Consider the following 24,363-nt stretch of genomic DNA (forward strand, 5'->3'; position numbering starts at 1 on the left):
ACTGTCTGTCATTCTTTGGTGTTTGTCTTGTCTTGTCTTGTCCTCGTCTCTGTAGGGTAAGTCAGGCCATTCTGCTGTTGCCCTGTGGGGGGGGGGGGGAAGACCTGTCTTGTCTCGTCTTAGCCTCTGTTGGGTAAGTCTGGCTGTTCTGCCGTTACCCAACAAGTGGACCTGTCCCACCTTGGTGTGGAGAAGTTGAGTCCTGGTTTTTTGAAGGATAAGTCCTGGCTCTATGTTGATGTTCAGTTCCCAGTCTGTCTCTGAGCTCTAGCCTCTGAGATATCAATCTCTGCATACCAAGACCCCAGACCCCAGACTGTCTCCAAGCTCAAGCCTCAAGACCCCAGCTTCCTGACCTGTAGTCATGTCATGTCCTTGACTGGTTCTGCGGCCTGAGCCCAAGGCAAGACCCAGGTTCTGGGTCCTTGTCCAGTCTCTGGCTTGGGGTCCAAGCCCAAGTCTGCGTTCTGGTCCCTGCTCCTTGTCTGTATCCTGTCACGTCCCTACTCTAGTCAAGTCCTGTTCCTTGTACTTCAGTGTCTGTGTCTTGCATTTGGGTCCATTCCCAATGCCCCCTTTGTGACAGTGGAAGAAGTTGTCCCAGAGCTTGTTGGTCCTGGCTTTTATGCTACCGTACCCTTGAGTGTTTAGTGCTCATTGTTGAGCTGGCTGAGTTTGCAACCTTCTGCTTTTCCTGATCCTGCACGTGGCCCCTCCATACCAGAGACACTGATGCAACCAGTTAAAATGCTCTCCATGGTATATCTACTGAAATTTGTGAATGTCTTTGGAGACATACCAAGTCTTCTCAAACTGCTAATGAAATATAGCCACTGTCGTGCCTTCTTTGTAATTACATCAATATGTTGGGCCCAAGATAGATCCTCAATGTGCTGATAGCTTGGAACTTGGAACTGCTCACTCTTCCCACTGCTGATCCCTCATGAGGACCAGTTTGCGTTCCAATACATTTCCCCTTCCTGAAGTCCACAATCAATTCCTTGGTTTTACTAATGTTGAGTGGAGGGTCATTGTTGTTACACCACTCAACAAGCTGATCTTTCTAACTCCTGTATGCCTCCTCATCACCTTCTGAAATTCTGCCAAAATATTTGTGTTGTCAGCAAATTTATAGCTGGCACTTTAGCAGTGCCTAGCCACACAATTGTGGGTGTAGAGAGAGTAGAGCAATGGGCTGAGCATGCATCTTTGAGGTATGCCAGTGCCGATTGTCAGCAAGGAGAAAATGTTATTTCTGAACTGTGCTGTGATCTCCCAATGAGGATGTCAAGGATCCAGTTGAAGAGGAAGATACAGAGGTCCAGCTTTCTCCTATCAGCTTCCTGTCACGCTGACAGGAAGGTGACAGTAACTCCAGTAACCATCCTTTACAACAGATGTGCAGAAGAGCATCTCCAAATGCACAACTCTTTGAACCTTGAAGTGGATGGGCTACAGTGGCAAAAGACTATGAACATACGGTCAAGGCTTCTTCAATAGGTTCAGGGGGTACCTACTAAACTGCCCATTGAGTGTGTAGTGGCAGCAATCAAGTTCAGATGAATCCTAGATTTAGCTGGATAGTCAGGTTTAAGAGTGTGGGAGAAGGGGCAGGTCAGAGGAAAGGGAAAAGAAAAGATCATTTATTTCTGCTGACTCTTGTGCCACTGGACCAGAAGACTATTAGAACTGCACCTTTCTGCATGACTGGAGAGGAGGTAGAAAAGGGTGTGTACAACTAAGATTTGTATAAAATCTCCATGTAGCTTAGTTACATGAAGTACTTGTGTTTGAGTTCTGGTAGACACTGTAAAGTCTCAGTCCATTAAACAGAACAGGCCATCTCTGGATAACAAACAGGTAGCATTTTTACAAATGTTCTTAAGTGGATATTGTCCAGAAATCAGAAAATACGCAAAAATTGCCCCAAAATCACACCTGCACATAATTGCAATGAATAGCATCAGAAGTACATATGACTGATAAGAAAGAACAACTACCAAAAGTGGAGAGAGAGTGGAAACTAGTTCTGTAGTTCATAAAATGAACATATGAAAGCACTTAGGATTTTAGAATTTAATAATGTTATGGAAATTCATTTGTATGTATGGGTATCTGTAGCTTAGAAGGATCAAAGTTCATCATGGTTCTTGGGTTTTCTGGTCTTGACAAAGGTCTCAACCTTTTCCATGACCAGAGTCAGTCCTAAACAGACTACTTCTTTCCTAACATTGTGCATTTACTTATCTGCAGTTTACTGTTATGCTTACAGTACAATATCTCCTGAGCACATCTTCAAGGATTCAGATATTTTCCTAGTCTATAGCAGTTGAAATTGAATCATCATCTTCATTGCATTGAGAGTGCTGGCTTACCTTTCATGTCTTGTCCATAGTAGCTGAAAATATTTTTGGTTATGACTTCACTCTGTAAAATGGCAGAATATGAATAAAGTTTTGCTTGTTTCATAGTTTTGGATTTCATTATTATTTTATTGTGTGTATGTGTGCCTACAAGTTCCAATTCAATCAAGAATCTTATCTTATCAGTTAAGCATACAGAGCCTGTGATAGGATCAAAGGGTATTGTTCATTGTCAAGACAAAGCGGATAGTCTGGTTTGGGCATCACAACAACAGATATCAACTAATCACTGTGCAGATTTAATCAACTCTGCCTCTACTTGAGACTCCAGCTGGACTTAAGCATGCAGTGAATTAGCTTAATGTGCATTTGGGCTTCATGTAGTAATGGTGGCATATACACCCTTGATCATACACACATGTTACTCCTGAAACTTTATCTAGATATGACTTGAAAGTCCACTTTTAGTTCTTGAACCGAGTCACAAGGCAAACCTTATCCTTGTTCTATTTGGGAAGAATAGTAATGACAGCATAAGAGTAGGAAATGGAAAGGATGCAGCTATGTGCTCTGTAAACAGTAGTTTGAGAGAAAAGCAAGACATATTGTAAAAAGTAAGCTTAGCACAGACTAGAAGGGCCGAGATGGCCTGTTTCCGTGCTGTAATTGTTATATGGTTATATTAGAAGCACTAGTGTGAAAGGAGGCAGCAACAGAACAAATGTGACAGAGACACAGAAAGAGGGAGAATGGAATGGAGTTCTTGCAGGAAAGAAGTTAGGAGGAAGAGCAGTTCAGGAATACAGATCATATTTTCCAGCTGATCGACAGTAGAGCAGCTAGACTCCTGTTGAGCCTCTGCAATTACATGAAAGGCATCCATTAGTCTTGCGAGACCATGGATCTGCGCCTGGAAAGTCTTCACTCTCCAGGGCGCAGGCCTGGGCAAGGTTGTATGGAAGACCAGCAGTTGCCCATGCTGTGTCTCCCCTCTCCACAACACTGATGTTGTCCAAGGGAAGGGCATTAAGACCCATACAGCTTGGCACCAGTGTCATCGCAGAGCAATGTGTGATTAAACGCCTTGCTCAAGGACACAACACGCTGCCTCAGCTGGGGCTCGAACTCACGACCTTCAGATCGCTAGTCAAATGCCTTGACCACTTGGCCATGTGCCCACAATTACATAAATAGATTTTAAAGGAATAATTGATCAGTTGCCAGAAATGTGACTTTTCTATAAATAAAAGGTATTTCATGGAATAGTGGACAGGAATTGGCTAAAAGATATTTTGAAGAGGACAATAATGATATGGAGACACCAGTTACAAATAACATTCACCAAGTCATCATCAGCCATAACTTCTTCAGCTGTGGCCAATTCCATTTTCAAAGTTTACTTCTCTATGCCTCCAACTCAGCATACAACCCCTTTTACCTGCTGTCCAAGATGCATAAATTGAAATGGTCTATCTGACTGACTGTTCAGTTGTCAAGAGTACTCTGCTTGACCCGCCTTATCTTAGAAACATAGAAAACCTACAGCACAATATAGGCCCTTCGGCCCACAAAGCTGTGCGGAACAAGTCCTTACCTTAGAAATTACCTAGGGTTACTCATAGCCCTATATTTTTCTGAGCTCCATGTACCCGTCCAGGAATTTCTTAAAAGGCCCTGTCATATCTGCCTCCACCACCGCTGCTGGCAGCCCATTCCACGCACTCACCATTCTCTGCGTTAAAAAAAAACTTACCCCTGACATCTCCTCTGTACCTACTTCCAAGCACTTTAAAACTATGCCCTCTCATGCTAGCCATTTCAGCCCTGGGAAAAAGCCTCTGACTATCCACATGATCAGTACCTCTCATCATCTTATACACCTCTATCAGGTCACCTCTCATCCTCCGTCGCTCCAAGGAGAAAAGGCTGAGTTCACTCAACCTATTCTCATTAGGCATGCTCCCCAATCCAGTCAACATCTTTTTAAATCTGCTCTGCACCTTTCTATAGTTTTCACATCCTTCCTGTAGTGAGGTGACCAGAACTGAGCACAGTACTCCAAGTGGGGTCTGACCAGGGTCCTATATGGCTGCAACATGACCTCTCAGCTCCTAAACTTAAACTTAGTGTCCGAGCTGACACTGCAAGATGCCACTATTGCTTTAGATTCTCCAGTCCAATCATTTCACTTTGGGGGTTATCTCACCCTGCCTCCATTGGGACCACCACCTTGTTGGAATAGTGACCCAGCCAATTCTTAGTGACTCCCTTCTACCTGGCAGAAGGTTAGCAAGCCAAATGAGCTGGGAGACGGCCCGTCAAGTGATCAGTTTGTGGATATGTTTCCCTCCCTTCCCCACCTATCAGCCTAAACTTATTACAGTTGTCTTGATCGAGAAGCAAGTACGTAGAAGCTGAAAACAAATCATTGCATTGTAATATTCAAATCTGTAGTGATAATTAAAAAGGAAACTGCCATTACCTCTAAATTGTAGCTATCTCATTTCATTTAGTAAACTTCAGCATCTCCTTTCTGAAGGTATGAGAAATCCCAGGGACAGTTAACTGCATTTTTTTTTTCTCTGCCAAATGACGTGCATGTGAGAATTTAGAATAAGACTTTTACCTCACTAATTGGAGAATGTTCAGTTGAAGATCAACTTCATGAGGGAGTACAAAGAAGGTTCACCAGATTGATTCCTGGGATGGCAGGACTTTCATATGAAGAAAGACTGGATGAACTAGGCTTGTACTCGTTGGAATTTAGAAGATTGAGGGGGTATCTGATTGAAACGTATAAAATCCTAAAGGGATTGGACAGGCTAGATTCAGGAAGATTGTTCCCGATGTTGGGGAAGTCCAGAACGAGGGGTCACAGTTTGAGGATAGAGGGGAAGCCTTTTAGGACCGAGATTAGGAAAAACTTCTTCACACAGAGAGTGGTGAATCTGTGGAATTCTCTGCCACAGGAAACAGTTGCGGCCAGTTCATTGGCTATATTTAAGAGGGAGTTAGATATGGCCCTTGTGGCTACAGGAGTCAGGGGGTATGAAGGGAAGGCTGGGGCGGGGTTCTGAGTTGGATGATCAGCCATGATCATAATAAATGGTGGTGCAGGCTCAAAGGGCCGAATGGCCTACTCCTGCACCTATTTTCTATGTTTCTATATATTTTATTTTTCTTCAGTCTTATTCCTATGTAATCTTTAATGTCAGGTTGTCTCCAAAATTAATTTATCCCTCATTTTTCAAATTACTGTTTTGTGTTGGGAACAAATTCTCCACATTCTTTTTAATCTCACGTTCTTTCTTGACTTTTCATTGCTTTCCTGTTTTCTCATATGTTCCTATTTTCTTTGTGCCATTTATTTTGTCTTGCTTCTCTTTTTCTTTCATTTCCCTTCATTAGTTGGAATGACTTTTCATCGGAGCGTTGCATTCACATTTCTGAGGCAGGGGGTTCAGGACTCAAGAACTGGTTCAGATCCGATCTCGTTGGGTTTTATGTGGGCTTCTTTCCTCTTTCGTGAACCGCAGGAGTCAACTTATTCTGCAAGAAAGCTCTCTTTCCAGCTTGCTTAAGCGAATTCCACAAAATCCCTACAAGCTATTTCTTCCTCAGGGTAGTAAGGTTAAGGAGCTATCCAGTAATGCTTCAAGATCACTATTAACGTACTTGGCAAAGAAATAAGAGCAATGCTTATGTAAAAGCGGGCCTAAACAAATACTTGGGTAAAATTCCTATGGGTCTGTGATTCATGTTTTGAGAGACCCTTCAGGGCCTCAACCCAAAACATGAACTATCCATTTCCCTCCATGCTGTCTGGCCTGTATTGTTTCGCCAGCTCTTCGAGTATTACTCAAAGTTCCAGCATCTGCTATTTCTGGTATCTCCATAAGAAAACAAAGACCTGTTCTTGTACAATATCTCATACAACCTCAGAGGTCGCAAGTTTTATATGCATTAAAATACTTTCAGTGTGAGATATGTTAAAATATAACAGAAGTGGAACTTTATCTGTGTGAGCAAATATACTTTATTTATGAGCATAGGCAGTAATGACTTCTCAATCTCCATTCTACACATGAATCATCAAATTACTCCTACACTTCCCACAAGGAGTAAAAGCATTTCAGTTTAGTTTGTTTTATCTGTAAAGGACAACCAAAAGCCATGGCACTTACGAATTGTGTTTCTCCATTCTTCCCTCTTTCTTCACCTCCATGATTTTTTTCCTGACCGTCCACCTTTGGTCTTTCTATCAGTGGGTATTTCATCTGAGTATAGGAAACGTCCAGTGGAATCCTTCTCCCTGTCGTTGAACTGGATGAGACTACAGTAACCTGATTCTATTCTAATCTAGTTCATGCTCTACCGCCAGTGTAATCTCCTCCAGTGCCTGTACTCTGATCTCTTGTATCCCCCAGGGATCCCTCCCTCCTCTGGGTCCAAGCTGACAGCGCAGCCTCGCTCTGGGACATACTCACTATTCTGCTGTAAAGCAAGACAGTATTGAAAATAAAAACGCAGATGCCGGAAATCTGAAAGAAGAACAGAAAATGCTGCAAATACTTGGCCAGTGGACAGAGAAATAGAGTTAATTTTGCAGATTGGAGACAACTGGCTCCAATGTTCTCAGACCTGGAATATTAACGGTTTCTTTCTCTCCGTCGGTGCTACCTGGCTGGCTGAATGTTTTCATGATCTTTTGCTTTTAATACCATTTTCCCCCCAGTATCTGCGTTTTTGACTTCTGGGGTGGGCTGGGGTGTGGGGGTTATATTTGCAACATCTATGAAATGTCCCAGGGTTTGGGAATTTTGCAGGCATGTGGGGAGTTCCAAGGGAGTTGCTGGGCTGTGGACGAGTTTGAAGTGAGCATCTGAAATTCGAGCATTACTTGTTAGAGGGCCCGGCCTGAATAATGGGCCCGCCAGGTGGGAGTGGGAGGTCCACGCGGAATAGTCTTAACCTGGTAGATAGCGGCAGAGGGAGGTTTCCCGTAAACTGCAATCAGAGGAGCGGAAATGTGATTATAGATCAAACAAAGCGCTGAGATAACTGAAAGCCTGAGCAGGCGGAATGGGACGGAGATTGACGGAGAAATTTAACTGGAACAACTCGTACAAGTAAACATATTTCTTGGAGTGAAATTCGAGATGCAAACGGGTAGGTCCGACACGGGGTACTGCGGAAAATGATTAACCTGCCCTTATTAACTGAACTGAACATAAAAACAGCAGATTTACCTGTTGGTTGCACGACAAGCGACTGGGTCGTTTCGTTTTCGGTACTCAGCTCCGCCTCTTTGGCTGTGGTTAACACTGCTGCCCTGGGAGTTCCCAGGCAGTGTAGCGGAGGCTGCCAGGATCGACACACCGAGAGGGGAGACGCTTCCGTACCGGACAGGATGGGCAATCTCCACATCAATAAACATCCCAGAGGTAAGACGCAACGATATCTGTTAGAATGTAGGGATTGTGCATGTGAAACTCGTAATTCAAGAAAACTCGGTACTTACTGTATAAACTCCCAATCTTGACGCACTCATACAATTTTATCCCACGCTTCCCGAAGGCGTTAAGGTACTGTTAATAGCATCTAAAGACAATAATCGATATGTCTATTAATTAGTACGAAATGTATTAATAAATCGTAACAATTTGCTACTGTTTGATCTGGTACCAACTGAGTATATTGATAATTAATATTTACAAGGCAACAGGGGCGGTTGTTGCAGCTGCACCTATGCACTCAGGTGCCGAGGGTGGACGAGGGAGCCTTGGGAGGGCCAGAAGGTGAGGTATTCAGAACGGTTGGCTGGTTTTATCCTGCTCCATGAGGATGAGAAATTCCGGACAGTGTCGCATTTATTTTGTCTTAACCCCCCCCCCCCTCTGTTTTTCACTTCCCTCTCTCAGTTGGAGTAAATCTTCTGAGTGTTGTATTCACACTGGCTCAAGATTCAAGAACTGGTTCAGGTCAGATCTCATTGTGTTTATGTGCGCTTCCCTCCTCTTTTATGAACTGTAGTGAACGATGTATTATGAGTGCAGGGGTCTTTGCTATTCCAATTGACACTCAACTTTCTGCAGAATTCTCATTAGTCTGCCTTCCAGTAAGCGTTAAGTTTTACTAAGCAATCCCAAAAGGCTTGGACTAAAACATCCCACTACATGTTCTTTATATCTATTTATTTAATTCTGATTATCAGATCTGTTCAATTCATATGAATCACTTGGGACTCCCAGACTGTCTCCTGCTCAATCAGTGCATTTTGGTATCTTATTGATTTTTGTTTCCATTGCCAGCAAGGCAACCAACTTGTATAAATCTCCTGGAAAGCAAGGTAATAAGGACACAACTTGGAATTTGGTGATCTTGCTCAAGTGTTTCTTCCCATTCTTGGAATGTAACGTTAGCATTAAGGCCCTTCCTAATCGTCCTCGATTGGGTGGCTGTGAGTCTTGAAATACTGAAATCAACTGTGGTGAAGGGACTCCACGCCTCCCGACAAGTTGTCCAAGGTGACTGGAGACTCTGGTCTGCTGCATTGTCATTAGTGCTTATGGATGGATCATGCATAGTGGGTGGCTGGTGGAGCTGCTTCCTCTCAGCTCCAGTGACCCAGGTTCGATCCTGACCTCTGGTGCTGTATATGTGGAGTATGTTCTCCCTGTGATCATCCGCACTCTTACAATAGTCATGGGCATTTCAATAAGTAGGTAGTTTGAGAAAATGAGGTTGGTGCTGGATCCCAAGAGAGGGAATTTGTAGAATGCTTATGGGATGGCTTTTTTGAGCAGCTTGTCATTGAGCCCACTAGAGCAAAGGCAATTCTATATTGAGTGTTGTGTAATGAACCAAATTGGATTAGGGAGCATAAGGTAAATGAAACCTTAAGAAGCAGTGATTATGGTAAAGATAGAATTTACCCGGCAGTTTGAGGGGGAGAAGATAAAGTCAAATAAATCAGTATTACAGTGGATAAAGGGTATTACAGAGGCATGAGAAAGGAGCTGGCCAAAGCTGATTGGAAGGGGACACTAGCAGGGATGATGGTAGAACAATAATGGCTGGAGTTTCTGGGGACAATTTGGATAGATACATACCAAAGATAAAGGAGTATTCTAAAGGAACCATGGCTGACAAGGGAAGTCAAATACACCACAAAAGCAAAGGAGAGGCATATAATACAGCAAAAATGAATGGGAATTTAGGGGATTGGGAAGCTTTTTAAAAACGACACAAGGCAACTGAAAAGGCCATAAGGAAGGAAAAGATGTAATATGAAGGGAAGCTAGCCAATGAAATAACAAAAGCATACAAAAAGATTTTTCAGATGTATAAAGAGTAAAAGAGAGCTGAAAGTGGATATCAGACTGTTGGAAAATTACACTGGAGAGGTAGTAATGGGGGACAAAGAAATGGCTGATGAACTTAGTAAGTATTTTGCATCAGTCTTCACTGTGGAAGACACTAGCAGTATGGCAGAAATTTGAGAGAGTCAGGGGGCAGAAATGAGTGTAGATTCTATTAGTAAGAAGAAGGTGCTTGGGAAGTTGTGAGGTCTGAAGGTAGCTAAGTCATCTGGACAAGATAGACTACACCCCAGGGTTTGAGAGAGGTGGCTGAAGAGATTATAGAGGCATTAGTAATGATGTTTCAAGAATCACTAGATTCTGGAATGGCTCTGGAGGACTGGAAAATTGCAAAAACTTCATTATTCAAGAAGGGAGGGAGCCAGAAGAATGGAAATAATCGGCCAGTTGGCCTAACTTCAGTAGCTGGGAAGATGTGGAGTCCATTATTAAGGACGAGGTTACGTGGTACTTGGACGCACATGATAAAATAGGTCAAAGTCAACATGGTTTCCTTGCTAACTGGTGGAATTCTTTGAGGAAATAATATGCAAGATAGACAAAGGATGCTATTTACCTGATTTTTCAGAAGGCCTTTGACAAAGTTGCACAAATGAGGCTGCTTAACAAGACAGGAGCCCATGGTATTACAGGAAAGATACAAGCATGGATAGAAAATTGTCTGACTGACACAAGCCTGAGAGTGGGAATAAAGGGAGCCTTTTCTGATTGGCTGCCGGTGACTATGGTGTTCCACAGGGGTCAGGACTGCTGCTTTTTACATTATATGTCAACGATTTGGATGACAGAATTGATGGCTTTGTGACCAAATTTGCAGATGTTACAAAGATAGATGGAGGGGCAGGTGGTGTTGAGGAAGCAGGAAGGCTGTAGAAGGACTTGGACAGATTGGGTGAATGGGCAGTGGCAGTTGGAATACAACGTTGGAAGTGTATGGTCGTGCACATTGGTAGAAGGAATAAAAATGTTGACTATTTTCTCAATGGGGAGAAAATTCAAAACACAGAGGTATGAAGGGGATTGGGAATCCTTGTGCAGGATTCCCTCAAGGTTAACTTGCAGGTTGAGTTGGTGGTAAGGAAGCAAATGCAATATTAGCATGCATTACAAGAGGAGCAGAATATGAGAGCAAAGATATAATGGTAAGGCTTTATAAGGCATTAGTCTGACCACACCTGGAGTACTGTTTTGTGCCCCTTTTCTCTAAGAAAAGATGTGCTAGCATTGGAGAGGCTCCAGAGGAGGGTCACAAGGATGATTCTGGAAATGAAAGGGGTTAACCTATGAGGAGCTTTTGATGGCTCTGGGCCTCTGGGCCTGTGCTCGCTGGCGTTCAGTAGAATGAGGGTGTGTCTCACTTAAATCCACAGTTTAAACCCACAGAATATTGAAAGGTCTGGATGGAGTGGATATAGGGAGGATTTTTCCTATAGTGGGTGAGTCTAGGAGCAGAAGGCATAGCCACAGACTAGAGGAATAATATTAATTTAGAACTGAGATGAGGAGGAAATTCTTTAGCCGGGGTAGTGAATCCGTGGAATTCATTGCCACAGCTACTGAGGCCAAATCATTGAGTATATTTAAAGAGAAGGTTGATAGGTTCTTGATTAGTCAGTGTGTTAAAGGTTATAGAGAGAAGAATGGGATAATAAATCAAACATGATGTAATGGTGGCGCAGACTCAATGGGCTGAATGGCCTAATTCTGCTCCTATATCTTATGGCCTTATGTGGTTTTCCTTTAGGTACTCTGATTTCCATCCACATCACAAAACTTGGCTGGTTAGTTGGATGTTATACTTTACCCCACAGTGGTAGAATACAGGAATGTGTCGAGAATAAAGTGGGATCAGTGTAAACGAGTGCTTGAAGGTTGGCGTGGACTTGTTGGGATGAAGAGTGTATGTCATCTGACTGTATGACATAGGTGCCTATTAGCCTGTGTATGGGTGGGGTTCCCTACAGACTCTTGACAGCAGCATATGGATTCTTTAGATCAAATCTCCAAAGGGCTACTCCACTCAGAACAAAGTGAGGAGAAGACATATCATGGATAGAAAAGCAGGGAGAGTCTTCTCAGACAAACAACTCCACAACCATGATTCTGTCTTTAACACAAGTCTCCTTATTTCCATCCCACTGACTGTACATTAACAGTACCAGCCTCAATGATAAATAATGTTAGAAAGACCTTTTGAGAACTGATAGACAACATGTTCTCAGGAATAGGCAGTATCGCTGCTGTAGTTTAAAATTTGATGGAGAAACAAGCCTCATCTCCCTCATGAGGGAAAAGAGGAACATGCTTCAAGGGTATAATAGTGACCAACTCCAAGAAAAGAGACACATCAGATAGTGATAACTATCCTTCTGTCTGCTAGGTTTTGGACTCTTGGGCAGTTTTTGCAAATGCTCCTATCTACTTAAGTCGAGGGTGAGTGAGGGAACCTCTGGAGAGCCAGGAGGTGAGGTTTGCTGGTCTTATCCTGCTCTTTGAGGATGGGAGACACTGGGCAGTTTTCCACATTATCAGGCAGATAGTGTATGGCAGCAGTTTGTCTAGAGTCATGGCAAGTACTGGAGAGCATTACAGCTGACCTTGGCAATGGGAAGGACACAGGTCAACTCTCTCTTTGTTCTTATTAAAAATGTGATCTTTTCTGGCAGTTTGGATGTGCTTCTAGTCTATTAGTTAACATCTCATCTGACACACTCAGGATTGGGATAAAGCAGAGGCTTTCAACGTGAGGCAGGATTCCAAATGGGCATTCGGATATTAAAAATGGGTCTCGCTATCATTACTACTTTAAATAAATGTCAGTTCATGGACCTGTGAGCCTATTACTAGGGTCATGTGGGTGAGTGATCTAGTTAATGCGGATCGCCTGGATGTTACTAGGGTCATGTGGGTGAGTGATCTGGTTAATGCGGATCGCCTGGATGTTACTAGGGTCATGTGGGTGGGTGATCTGGTTAATGCAGATCGCCTGAATATTACTAGGGTCACGTGGGTGAGTGATCTGGTTAATGCAGATCACCTGAAAACCAAATTTGAAAGCCAGTGTGCTAAAGAATATACTCAAATATTTGGAGCTCACAAATTTCTAACTGAGCCCAGTCTAGATACTTTTTTTTGTGCAATGGTGAAGAGATGATGTCTGATTTGGTAGAATTGTTGAGTTGGCTGTATCAATGGAAGTGAATGACATTAGTAAAGGTTGCATCCGTATCAATGGGTGCACCAACTTCAGTGCGCTCTCAATTTCTCCAGATTGTCGACTCCAGGGCATAAACACAGGACAAGTCTGGTATCCCTGGGAAGAAACCTGGAAGTCATTAATCGAATTGCATGTATTGGAGGATTGGGAGCAGCTCCTCCTGTGATTTGAGAGTTAGGCTCAAACGCAGATGGATTCTTTGTCTTCTTTCCTTTTTTATCCAGTCTCTCAGGACTGAGGATGACTTACGACAAAAGAGACAAATCACTTTGTGTCATTTTAATGGTAAGAACATAAGAAAGCCAGAGATAGGAACAGGAGTCCATCATTCATCAATATTACGGCTGATCTTCTACCTACTTCATCTCCGTTTTTAGAGCACTACCCTACATTTCTCGATTCCCTTAATATTCACTCACAGTGATAATGTAACCTTTGTGATCAGAAGTCCCACACCATGATTATTTGGAAATATATCACCAGTCTGCAGAGAGTTGTAAACTTAGTCAGCTCCATCATACGCACTAGCCTCTGTAATATCCAGGACATCTCCAAGGAGTAATGCCTCAAAAAGGCAGCATCCATCATTAAGGACTCACATCACACAGGACATGCCCTTTTCTCATTGCTGCCATTGGGAAGGAGGTACAGGAGCTTGAAGGCACACACTCAATGATTTAGGAACAGCTTCTTCCCCTCTGCCATCTGATTTCTGAATAGACATTGAACCCATGAACACTACCTCACCACTTTTTTAATTTTTATTTTTGCACTACTTATTCAATTTAACTATTATGTATACATATATCTTACTGAAATTCATGTTTTTTTCTCTATTATTATCTATTGCTTTGTACTGCTGCTGTGATAGTAATACCTGATTCTGTTTCTGGCTCAGTCCTTTATTGTCACTGGGTCTAAAACCTGGAAATCCCAGTCTATGGGAACACCTTCACCAGCAGGACTGTAGAAGTTCAAGGGGACACCTTACTGCATCGTTTCCAGAGCATTTAGAGATGGGTAATAAATTCTGGAGTTGGTAAATTGTTTTATTATTGCCAGGTGTACAAGATACCTTGAAAAAGTTACCTTGTATCAGTCATACAGATTAATTCATTACAACAGTGTATTGAGATAGTACAAGGTAAAATGATAACAGAATGCAGAATAGTGATACTTTTATTGATTTGCCAGCCCAGTTCTGGAAAATGGATTTAGAAAGTGATATGATATCATTAATGTTTTGCTGTTAAAATTTAAGAAGTAGAACGTTGATGATAATCTATAGGAATAAATTAAAGAATATTAATGCTAAGTCTGATTCTTCATACAGTCATGAGTTTTAAAAGCAGAAGTTCTATTCAGAGGATTTATTCTATTGAGAAACTTTAAACAAGTTTCCTTTAAAATGGGATCCAGACAGTAGGATTATGTCCATTAAAAAAGGGCCTTGATTGTGTCTCATAGAAGCATAGAAACATAGAAAATAGGTGCAGGAGTAGGCCATTCGGCCCTTCGAGCCTGCACCGCCATTTATTATGATCATGGCTGATCATCCAACTCAGAACCCTGCCCCAGCCTTCCCTCCATACCCCCTGATCCCCGTAGCCACAAGGGCCATATCTAACTCCCTCTTAAATATAGCCAATGAACTGGCCTCAACTGTTTCCTGTGGCAGAGAATTCCACAGATTCACCACTCTCTGAGTGAAGAAGTTTTTCCTAATCTCGGTCCTAAAAGGCTTCCCCTTTATCCTCAAACTGTGACCCCTCGTTCTGGACTTCCCCAACATCGGGAACAATCTTCCTGCATCTAGCCTGTCCAATCCCTTTAGGATTTTATATGTTTCAATCAGATCCCCCTTCAATCTTCTAAATTCCAATGAGTACAAGCCCAGTTCATCCAGTCTTTCTTCATATGAAAGTCCTGCCATCCCAGAAATCAATCTGGTGAACCTTCTTTGTACTCCCTCTATGGCAAGGATGTCTTTCCTCAGATTAGGGGACCAAAACTGCACACAATACTCCAGGTGTGGTCTCACCAAGGCCTTGTACAACTGCAGTAGTACCTCCCTGCTCCTGTACTCGAATCCTCTTGCTATAAGTGCCAGCATACCATTCACCTTTTTCACCGCCTGCTGTACCTGCATGTCTCGGTTCTAGATTCTCAGTAATCTTCCAACTTTAAGGATGATCTTATTGTGGATTTGTCTCAATGAAGTGCATTGTGTTAATAATTATTTGATACTTTAAACATTAATCTGAAAGTGACTTACTCTTTCTTTTTTTTGGCGTGTGCGTCTGCATGCGTGTGTCTGTGCGTGCGTATGCGATGTTGGCGGGACGATGTCTTTTTCATGACCTTACAAGGCACGGAGCGAGAGAGAGAGAGAGACTGTGTGGCGCGCCCCTCCTCACTCAGACATTTCGCAGTATTTTTCCCTTTATTTTACGAGGTTGAGTTATGATCTCGACACTCAACCCGGCACGGATGGAAAGAGTACTCGAGAGCGGACCCGACTGGGTTCGATCCCGGGAACCTCCGCTCCAGAGTCCGGCGCTGATGTCGTTGTGCCACCAGCCGGCCCAATGACTTACTCTTTCTAAATTGAGTTTGTTTCATCTGCGGTGTTTATTAACTTACTTATCAGAACAAAACCTTTGGTATGAAATACTTATGGTAAGTTACTCAATATTTGAACCTTTGAAATCTCAATTTCCAGAAACTCAATGTATCATGTTGGTAAATAGAAAACTGAAAGCAAATCTTTAAAGTAGAACATAGAACAGTACAGACTCTACTGTAAGATTAATCTAACCCTTCTCTCCCACGTAGCACTCTATTTTTCTTTCATCAATGTGCCTAACCAAGAGTCTCTTAAATGTCCCTAATACTACCACCCCTGGCATTGGATTTGATACTCCCACCATCCTTTGTATAAAAGAAATCTACCTTTAGCATCTCCCTAAACTTTCCTCCAATCACCTTCAAATAATGCCCCCTTGTGTTAGCCATTTCTACCTTGAGAACAAGTCTCCGGATGTCTATTCTACCTATGCCTCTTATCATCTTATAGACCTCTATAGGTCATTTCTCATCCTCAATCGTTCCAAGGGGAAAAGTCCTAGATCATTCAACCATCATCATCATCATCTCTAATCCAGGCAGCATCCTGGTAAGTTTCCTCTGCACCGTCTCTAAAGTTTCTACATCATTCCTCTATGAGGCAACCAGAACTGAACACAATATTCCAAGTGTGGCCTAATCAAAGTTTTATAGAGGTGTAATATTACCTCGTGGCTCTTGAACTCAATCCCCCTACTAATGAAGACCAACACACCATATGCCTTCTTAACCACCCTATCAACTTACACAGCAGCTTTAAGAGATAATACTCCGTCTTCAAGTTTGGCCATCCAAGTGTATGACTGCTCACTTTTCTGGATTGAGCTCCATCTGCCAACTCTCAACCCAGCTCTGCATCCTATCATTGCCTCATTGTAACCTATAACAACCTCCTAGACTATCCACAACACCACCAACCTTCTATCTGATAGCATCCAGTTTTCAATAACTTACAACAATCCTAAGACAGGACCATTAAATTTGAATTAAAACTTTATTGTACAGAAAGCTGCTGTTGTAGAGTCAGAGGGAATCAGCATGGAAACAGGTCTATGCTGAACGTCAACCACCCGTTCACAATAATACTGCATCGATCCAATTTTATTCTTCACTCATTCCTTTCAACACCAGGTTCTACCACTCAGCTACACTATGGCCAATGTACAGAGGTCAGTTAACCTACCAACCCTCACACCTTTGGGATCAAATGGCAGAGAAACTTGATGGGCTGAGTGGCCTAATTCTGCCCCTATGATAGGAGAGCAAAGCAATCGCAGGCAGAATGTGCAGACTCTGCATGGACAACACCATAAGTCTGGGTTGAACCTAGCTCTACCAGAGATACCACTGTGCAAACTTTTCAGTAAGTTTGTTTAAGAGTGGTCCTTTGTTTATTTTCCTGAAAGTAAGTTCTAGTGGGCATGTTGACTGAGTCTCTGTAGAGAGTTGAGAGTAGACAAAACTAGAGATTGGGATTGGGATACGCGGTGTATATGGACCTTAACTTACTTATGCCGATCCCTGAGACAGGTGATTACAGGTCCCCCTTATCAATGTCCAGTTTAAGTACACATCAGATTTTCTGTATGAGTGAACGGTTGGGGCAGATTTGCCAGCCGCTGCAAGGCTGCAGCTTCTTCTGCTGCCCGGGAACTCACTATGCAGCCACATTTCTGACTCGCAAACTGGGTTTCAAACAGTTCACCGTAGCAGGGCCCTGCTGTAACCTGGCGGGGGGGGGGGGTCCATACAGGCAGTTCAACAGGGGTGGAGGGGGCTACGGTTCCGGATGGAGATGCAGTACATGCCGTGCCATTGTATGAACTGGGTTCTATCCTGTTGAAATTGATACGGTATATTACTCATTTTAGTTTTATTTTTTATTAAGAAAAATCACAATTACAAAATAGATGCAAATAGACTCAGGACAATGCAGAATATGCAAAGAAGGATACTTGGCTCACCTTTTCGCGGATTAGAAGGGTTCAGTGGACTACAGGTTAAATTATATACTGTGCAATGCAAAAGTTTGGGCACCCCTGGTCAAAATTTCTGTTACTGTGAATAACTAAGCGAGTAAAAGATGACCTGATTTCCAAAAGGCATGAAGTTAAAGATGACACATTTCTTTAATATTTTGAGCAAGATTACTTTTTTATTTCCATCTTTTACAGTTTCAAAATAATAAAAAAGGAAAAAGGGCCCGAAGCAAAAGTTTGGGCACCCTGCATGGTCAGTACTTAGTAACACTCCCTTTGGCAAGTATCACAGCTTGTAAATGCTTTCTGTAGCCAGCTAAGAGTCTTGGTTGGGAGATTTTCACCCATTCTTCCTTGCAAAAGGCTTCTAGTTTTGTGAGATTCTTGGACCGCCTTGCATGCACTGCTCTTTTGAGGTCTATCCACAGATTTTCGATGATGTTTAGGTCGAGGGACTGTGAGGGCCATGGCAAAACTTTCAGCTTGCGCCTCTTGAGGTAGTCCATTGTGGATTCTGAGGTGTGTTTAGGATCATTATCCTGTTGTAGAAGCCATCCTCTTTTCATCTTCGGCTTTTTTACAGACGGTGTGATGTTTGCTGCAAGAATTTGCTGGTATTTAATTGAATTCATTCTTCCCTCTACCAGCGAAATGTTCCCCGTGCCACAGGCTGCAACACAAGCCCAAAGCATGATCGATCCACCCCTGTGCTTAACAGTTGGAGAGGTGTTCTTTTCATGAAGTTCTGCACCCTTTTTTCTCCAAACATACCTTTGCTCATTGCAGCCAAAAAGTTCTATTTTAACTTCATCAGTCCACAGGACTTGTTTCCAAAATGCATCAGGCTTGTTTACATGTTCCTTTGCAAACTTCTGATGCCGAATTTTTCACTGAGGATGCAGGAAAGGTTCTCTTCTGATGACTCTTCCATGAAGGTCATATTTGTGCGGGTGTCGGTGCTGCACAGTAGGACAGTGCACCACCACTCCAGAGTCTGCTAAATCTTTCTGAAGGTCTTTTGCAGTCAAACAGGGGTTTTGATTTGCTTTTCTAGCAATCCTACGAGCAGTTCTCTTTGAAGATTTTCTTGGTTGTCCAGACCTCAACTTGACCTCCACCGTTCCTGTTAACTGTCATTTCTTAATTACATAACAAACTGAGGAAACGGCTACCTGAAAACGCTTTGCTATCTTCTTATAGCCTTCTGCTGCTTTGTGGGCATCATGTTTTAATTTTCAGAGTGCTAGGCAACTGCTTAGAGGAGCCCATGGCTGCTGATGGTTGGGACAAGGTTTGAGAAGTCAGGGTATTTATAAAGCTTTGAAATTTGCATCACCTGGCCTTTCCTAACGATGACTGTGAACAAGCCGTAGCCCTAACAAGCTAATTAAGGTCTGAGACCTTGGTAAAAGTTATCTGAGAGATCAAATCTCTTGGGGTGCCCAAACTTTTGCGTGGTGCTCCTTTCCTTTTTTTCACTCTAAAATTGTACAAAACAAAAATACTACACTAATCTTGATTAAAATGTTGAAAAGAATGTTTCATCTTTAAGTTTATGACTTTTGGAGATCAGTTCATTTTCTACTCACTTAACTATTCACAGTAACAGGAATTTTGACTGGGGTGCCCAAACTTTTGCGTGTCACTGTATGTTCATATAGATAATGATATGATTTGAAATTCCAGTAGTTAATGCCATTTTATGAGTTCTGAGAAACTGTACATTTATATGACATTGTTTATATTTAAACCATTTCATTTATGACACTTTGTTGCTGTTGATGTTTGATAGCAAATATCAAATAGAGTTGGGTATTGTAACCTATGATCTTTGTGTGGTTTTATTGTTGTCTGTTAATGAATGGCTCTGTTCCCAGGTCAATGCCTTGATGTCAGCTGCTTCACTGGTTTGAAACCCAACGGCTTCAACAGCTGCCTGTCACCTGCCGCCATTAAACATTAACAGGCTTTCACTCAGCAGTGATCTCATTTAAACCTCTGTGTTGCTTGTTTCTGCTCTCCAGCTTAATTATACACTGTTGCCTCCCTTCTCTCTATTGAATGTGAGTCATTAATACCTCTTTCATCATTTGCAAGGGACCGTAGGAGTTTAATATCTTATGAGCCCATCCTGGCAAACTTGTTTTACATTGCCATGACATTAATATAAACTTTTTATTCATCAAGGAGGTAAGGATGGCCCATCATTGGTAACAAGGATGTGTTTACCATGATGTAGGATAAAATTCCCTTTATGCTATCCACACCAATGTCTCTGGATTCCTAACTTACAGCAGTATCCATGCCTACCAATCAGTGAACTCCCTGAGTGAGGTTAGAACAGTTTATGTTGTGGGAGCAGCTAAATTGAGGTTGGCTTGCTTCCAGTCCAGTTCTACAGGCTTGGAGGGGGATGATGAGGTAGGTGTGGCCTGACAGGGCTGGTGTGTGGATTACATGAGAGAGGATGTGTTCCTTCTACTGCTTGTGCTGGGCCTGAATACACCTTCCTGGATGTTGCTTCTCCATTCTGACTGGCCACAGACCGTGGATTCGATAAATCGAAGAGGAAGTTACCTTTTTGCAAGGAGCCTTGGAGACCATGCTTGAAAATATTTACTCTGTGCTGGTGATCTCTCTCCGTGACATAACTCAGAGTAGAATGGCTGTAGCAGGAATCTGCTGTTAGGTGTGTGAATGATCTGCCCCAGCCTCTGGAGCCAAGTCAATGTACTTGGGGGCTCAGTGCTGGGGTGGTGGTCTTGGAAAGCTTTGCCTACCTTACCAGTGGATATGGAGGAATGTATGGAGACAGCATGCCTGGAACTCCCCCTGTCTGGCTGTTTTGGAACCATACTGCAGTCCAGGGATAACTGCTGCCCAGTAAACATAGAAACATAGAAAATAGGTGCAGGAGTAGGCCATTTGGCCCTTCGAGCCTGCACCGCCATTTATTATGATCATGGCTGATCATCCAACTCAGAACCCCGTCCCAGCCTTCCCTCCATACCCCCTGACCCCCATAGCCACAAGGGCCATATCTAACTCCCTCTTAAATATAGCTAATGAACTGGCCTCAACTGTTTCCTGTGGCAGAGAATTCCACAGATTCACCACTCTCTGTGTGAAGAAGTTTTTCCTAATCTCAGTCCTAAAAGGCTTCCCCTCTATCCTCAAACTGTGGCCCCTCGTTCTGGACTTCCCCAACATCGGGAACAATCTTCCTGCATCTAGCCTGTCCAATCCCTTTAGGATCTTATACGTTTCAATCAGATTCCCCCTCAATCTTCTAAATTCCAATGAGTACAAGCCCAGTTCATCCAGTCTTTCTTCATATGAAAGTCCTGCCATCCCAGGAATCAATCTGGTGAACCTTCTTTGTACTCCCTCTATGGCAAGGATGTCTTTCCTCAGATTAGGGGACCAAAACTGCACACAATACTCCAGGTGTGGTCTCACCAAGGCCTTGTACAACTGCAGTAGTACCTCCCTGCTCCTGTACTCGAATCCTCTCGCTATAAATGCCAGCATACCATTCGCCTTTTTCACCGCCTGCTGTACCTGCATGCCCACTTCCAATGACTGGTGTATAATGACACCCAGGTCTCGTTGCACCTCCCCTTTTCCTAATCGGCCACCATTCAGATAATAATCTGTTTTCCTATTTTTGCCACCAAAGTGGATAACTTCACATTTATCCACATTAAATTGCATCTGCCATGAATTTGCCCACTCACCCAACCTATCCAAGTCACCCTGCATCCTCTTAGCATCCTCCTCACAGCTAACACTGCCACCCAGCTTCGTGTCAACTGCAAACTTGGAGATGCTGCATTTAATTCCCTCATCCAAGTCATTAATATATATTGTAAACAACTGGGGTCCCAGCACTGAGCCTTGCGGTACCCCACTAGTCACCACCTGCCATTCTGAAAAGGTCCCGTTTATTCCCACTCTTTGCTTCCTGTCTGCTAACCAACTCTCCAACCACACCAATACCTTACCCCCAATACCGTGTGCTTTAAGTTTGCACACTAATCTCCTGTGTGGGACCTTGTCAAAAGCCTTCTGAAAATCCAAATATACCACATCCACTGGTTCTCCCCTATCCACTCTACTAGTTACATCCTCAAAAAATTCTATGAGATTCGTCAGACATGATTTTCCTTTCACAAATCCATGCTGACTTTGTCCGATCATTTCACCGCTTTCCAAATGTGCTGTTATCCTTGATAACTGACTCCAGCAGTTTCCCCACCACCAACGTTAGGCTAACCGGTCTATAATTCCCCAGTTTCTCTCTCCCTCCTTTTTTAAAAAGTGGAGTTACATTAGCCACCCTCCAATCCTCAGGAACTAGTCCAGAATCTAACGAGTTTTGAAAAATTATCACTAATGCATCCACTATTTCTTGAGCTACTCCTTAAGCACTCTGGGATGCAGATCTGGCCCTGGGGATTTATCTGCCTTCAATCCCTTCAATTTATCTAACACCACTTCCCTACTAACATGTATTTCGCTCAGTTCCTCCATCTCACTGGACCCTCTGTCCCCTACTATTTCTGGAAGATTATTTATGTCCTCCTTAGTGAAGACAGAACCAAAGTAATTATTCAATTGGTCTGCCATGTCCTTGCTCCCCATAATCAATTCACCTGTTTCTGTCTGCAGGGACCTACATTTGTCTTTACCAGTCTTTTCCTTTTTACATATCTATAAAAGCTTTTACAGTCCGTTTTTATGTTCCCTGCCAGTTTTCTCTCATAATCTTTTTTCCCCTTCCTAATTAAGCCCTTTGTCCTCCTCTGCTGAACTCTGAATTTCTCCCAGTCCTCAGGTGAGCCACTTTCTCTGGCTAATTTGTATGCTTCTTCTTTGGAATTGATACTATCCCTAATTTCTCTTGTCAGCCACGGGTGCACTACCTTCCTTGATTTATTCTTTTGCCAAACTGGGATGAACAATTGTTGTAGTTCATCCATGCAACCTTTAAATGCTTGCCATTGCATATCCACCGTCAATCCTTTAAGTGTCATTTGCCAGTCTATCTTAGCTAATTCACGTCTCATACCTTCAAAGTTACCCCTCTTTAAGTTCAGAGCCTTTGTTTCTGAATTAACTCTGTCACTCTCCATCTTAATGAAGAATTCCATCATATTATGGTCACTCTTACCCAAGGGGCCTCTCACGACAAGATTGCTAATTAACCCTTCCTCATTGCTCAAAACCCAGTCCAGAATAGCCTGCTCTCTAGTTGGTTCCTCGACATGTTGGTTCAAAAAACCATCCCGCATACATTCCAAGAAATCCCCTTCCTCAGCACCTTTACCAATTTGGTTCACCCAATCTACATGTAGATTGAAGTCACCATAATAACTGCTGTTCCTTTATTGCACACATTTCTAATTTCCTGTTTAATACCATCTCCGACCTCACTACTACTGTTAGGTGGCCTGTACACAACTCCCACCAGCGTCTTCTGCCCCTTAGTGTTACGCAGCTCTACCCATATCGATTCCACATCTTCCCGGCTTATGTCCTTCCTTTCTATTGCGTTAATCTCTTCTTTAACCAGCAACGCCACCCCACCTTCCCCTTCCTTCATGTCTATCCCTCCTGAATATTGAATATCCCTGAACATTGAGCTCCCATCCCTGGTCACCCTGGAGCCATGTCTCTGTGATCCCAACTATATCATAATCATTAATAACAATCTGCACTTTCAATTCATCCACCTTATTACGAATGCTCCTTGCATTGACACACAAAGCCTTCAGGCACTCTTTTACAACTCTCTTAGCCCTTATACAATTATGCTGAAAAGTGGCCCTTTTTGATGCTTGCCCTGGATTTGTCGGCCTGCCACTTTTACTTTTCTCCATAGTACTTTTTGCTTCTACCCTCACTTTACACCCCTCTGTCTCTCTGCACTGGTTCCCATCCCCCTGTTGTGAACTAACCTCCTCTTGCCTAGCTTCTTTAATTTGATTCCCACCCCCCAACCATTCTAGTTTAAAGTCACCTCAGTAGCCCCCGCTAATCTTCCTGCCAGGATGTTGGTCCCCCTAGGATTCAAGTGCAACCTGTCCTTTTTGTACAGGTCACACCTGCGCCAAAAGAGGTCCCAATGATCCAAAAACTTGAATCCCTGCCCCCTGCTCCAATCCCTCAGCCACGCATTTATCCTCCACCTCATCGCATTCCTACTCTCACTGTCGCGTGGCACAGGCAGTAATCCCGAGATTACTACCTTTGCGGTCCTTTTTCTCAACTCCCTTCCTAGCTCCCTATATTCTCCTTTCAGGACCTCATCCCTTTTCCTACCTATGTCATTGGTACCTATATGTACCACGACCTCTGGCTCCTCACCCTCCCACTTCAGGATATCTTGGACACGATCAGAAATATTCCGGACCCTGGCACCAGGGAGGCAAACTACCATCCGGGTCTCTGGACTGCGTCCACAGAATCGCCTATCTGACCCCCTTACTATCGAGTCCCCTATCACAACTGCCCTCCTCTTCCTTGCCCTACCCTTCTGAGCTACAGGGCCAGACCCTGTGCCGGAGGCACGGCCACTGTCGCTTCCCCCGGGTAAGCTGTCCCCCCCAACAGTACTCAAACAGGAGTACCTGTTGTTAAGGGGCACAGCCACCGGGGTGCTCCCTATTACCTGACTTTTCCCCTTCCCCCTCCTAACCGTGACCCACTTGTCTGCCTCCCGTGGCCCCAGCGTGACCACCTGCCTGCAACTCCTCTCTATCACCTCCTCACTCTCCCTGACCAGACGAAGGTCA

At 43.3% G+C, this 24,363-nt stretch overlaps 1 protein-coding gene across 1 annotated transcript in view; it reads left to right on the forward strand.

Annotated features, from left to right (window-relative positions):
* The first annotated feature begins 7,665 nt into the window (after window positions 1-7,665).
* LOC140200382 (E3 ubiquitin-protein ligase NEURL3-like) overlaps window positions 7,666-24,363 on the forward strand; it is a 36,110-nt gene continuing 19,412 nt past the window's right edge. The window contains exon 1 of the mRNA XM_072263636.1: window positions 7,666-7,807. Coding sequence (XP_072119737.1) covers window positions 7,774-7,807 — 34 coding nt within the window. The 5' untranslated portion in view covers window positions 7,666-7,773. The remainder of the gene's footprint in view (window positions 7,808-24,363) is intronic.

Source organism: Mobula birostris, chromosome 7, assembly GCF_030028105.1.
Source record: "Mobula birostris isolate sMobBir1 chromosome 7, sMobBir1.hap1, whole genome shotgun sequence".
Lineage (NCBI taxonomy): Eukaryota > Metazoa > Chordata > Chondrichthyes > Myliobatiformes > Myliobatidae > Mobula > Mobula birostris.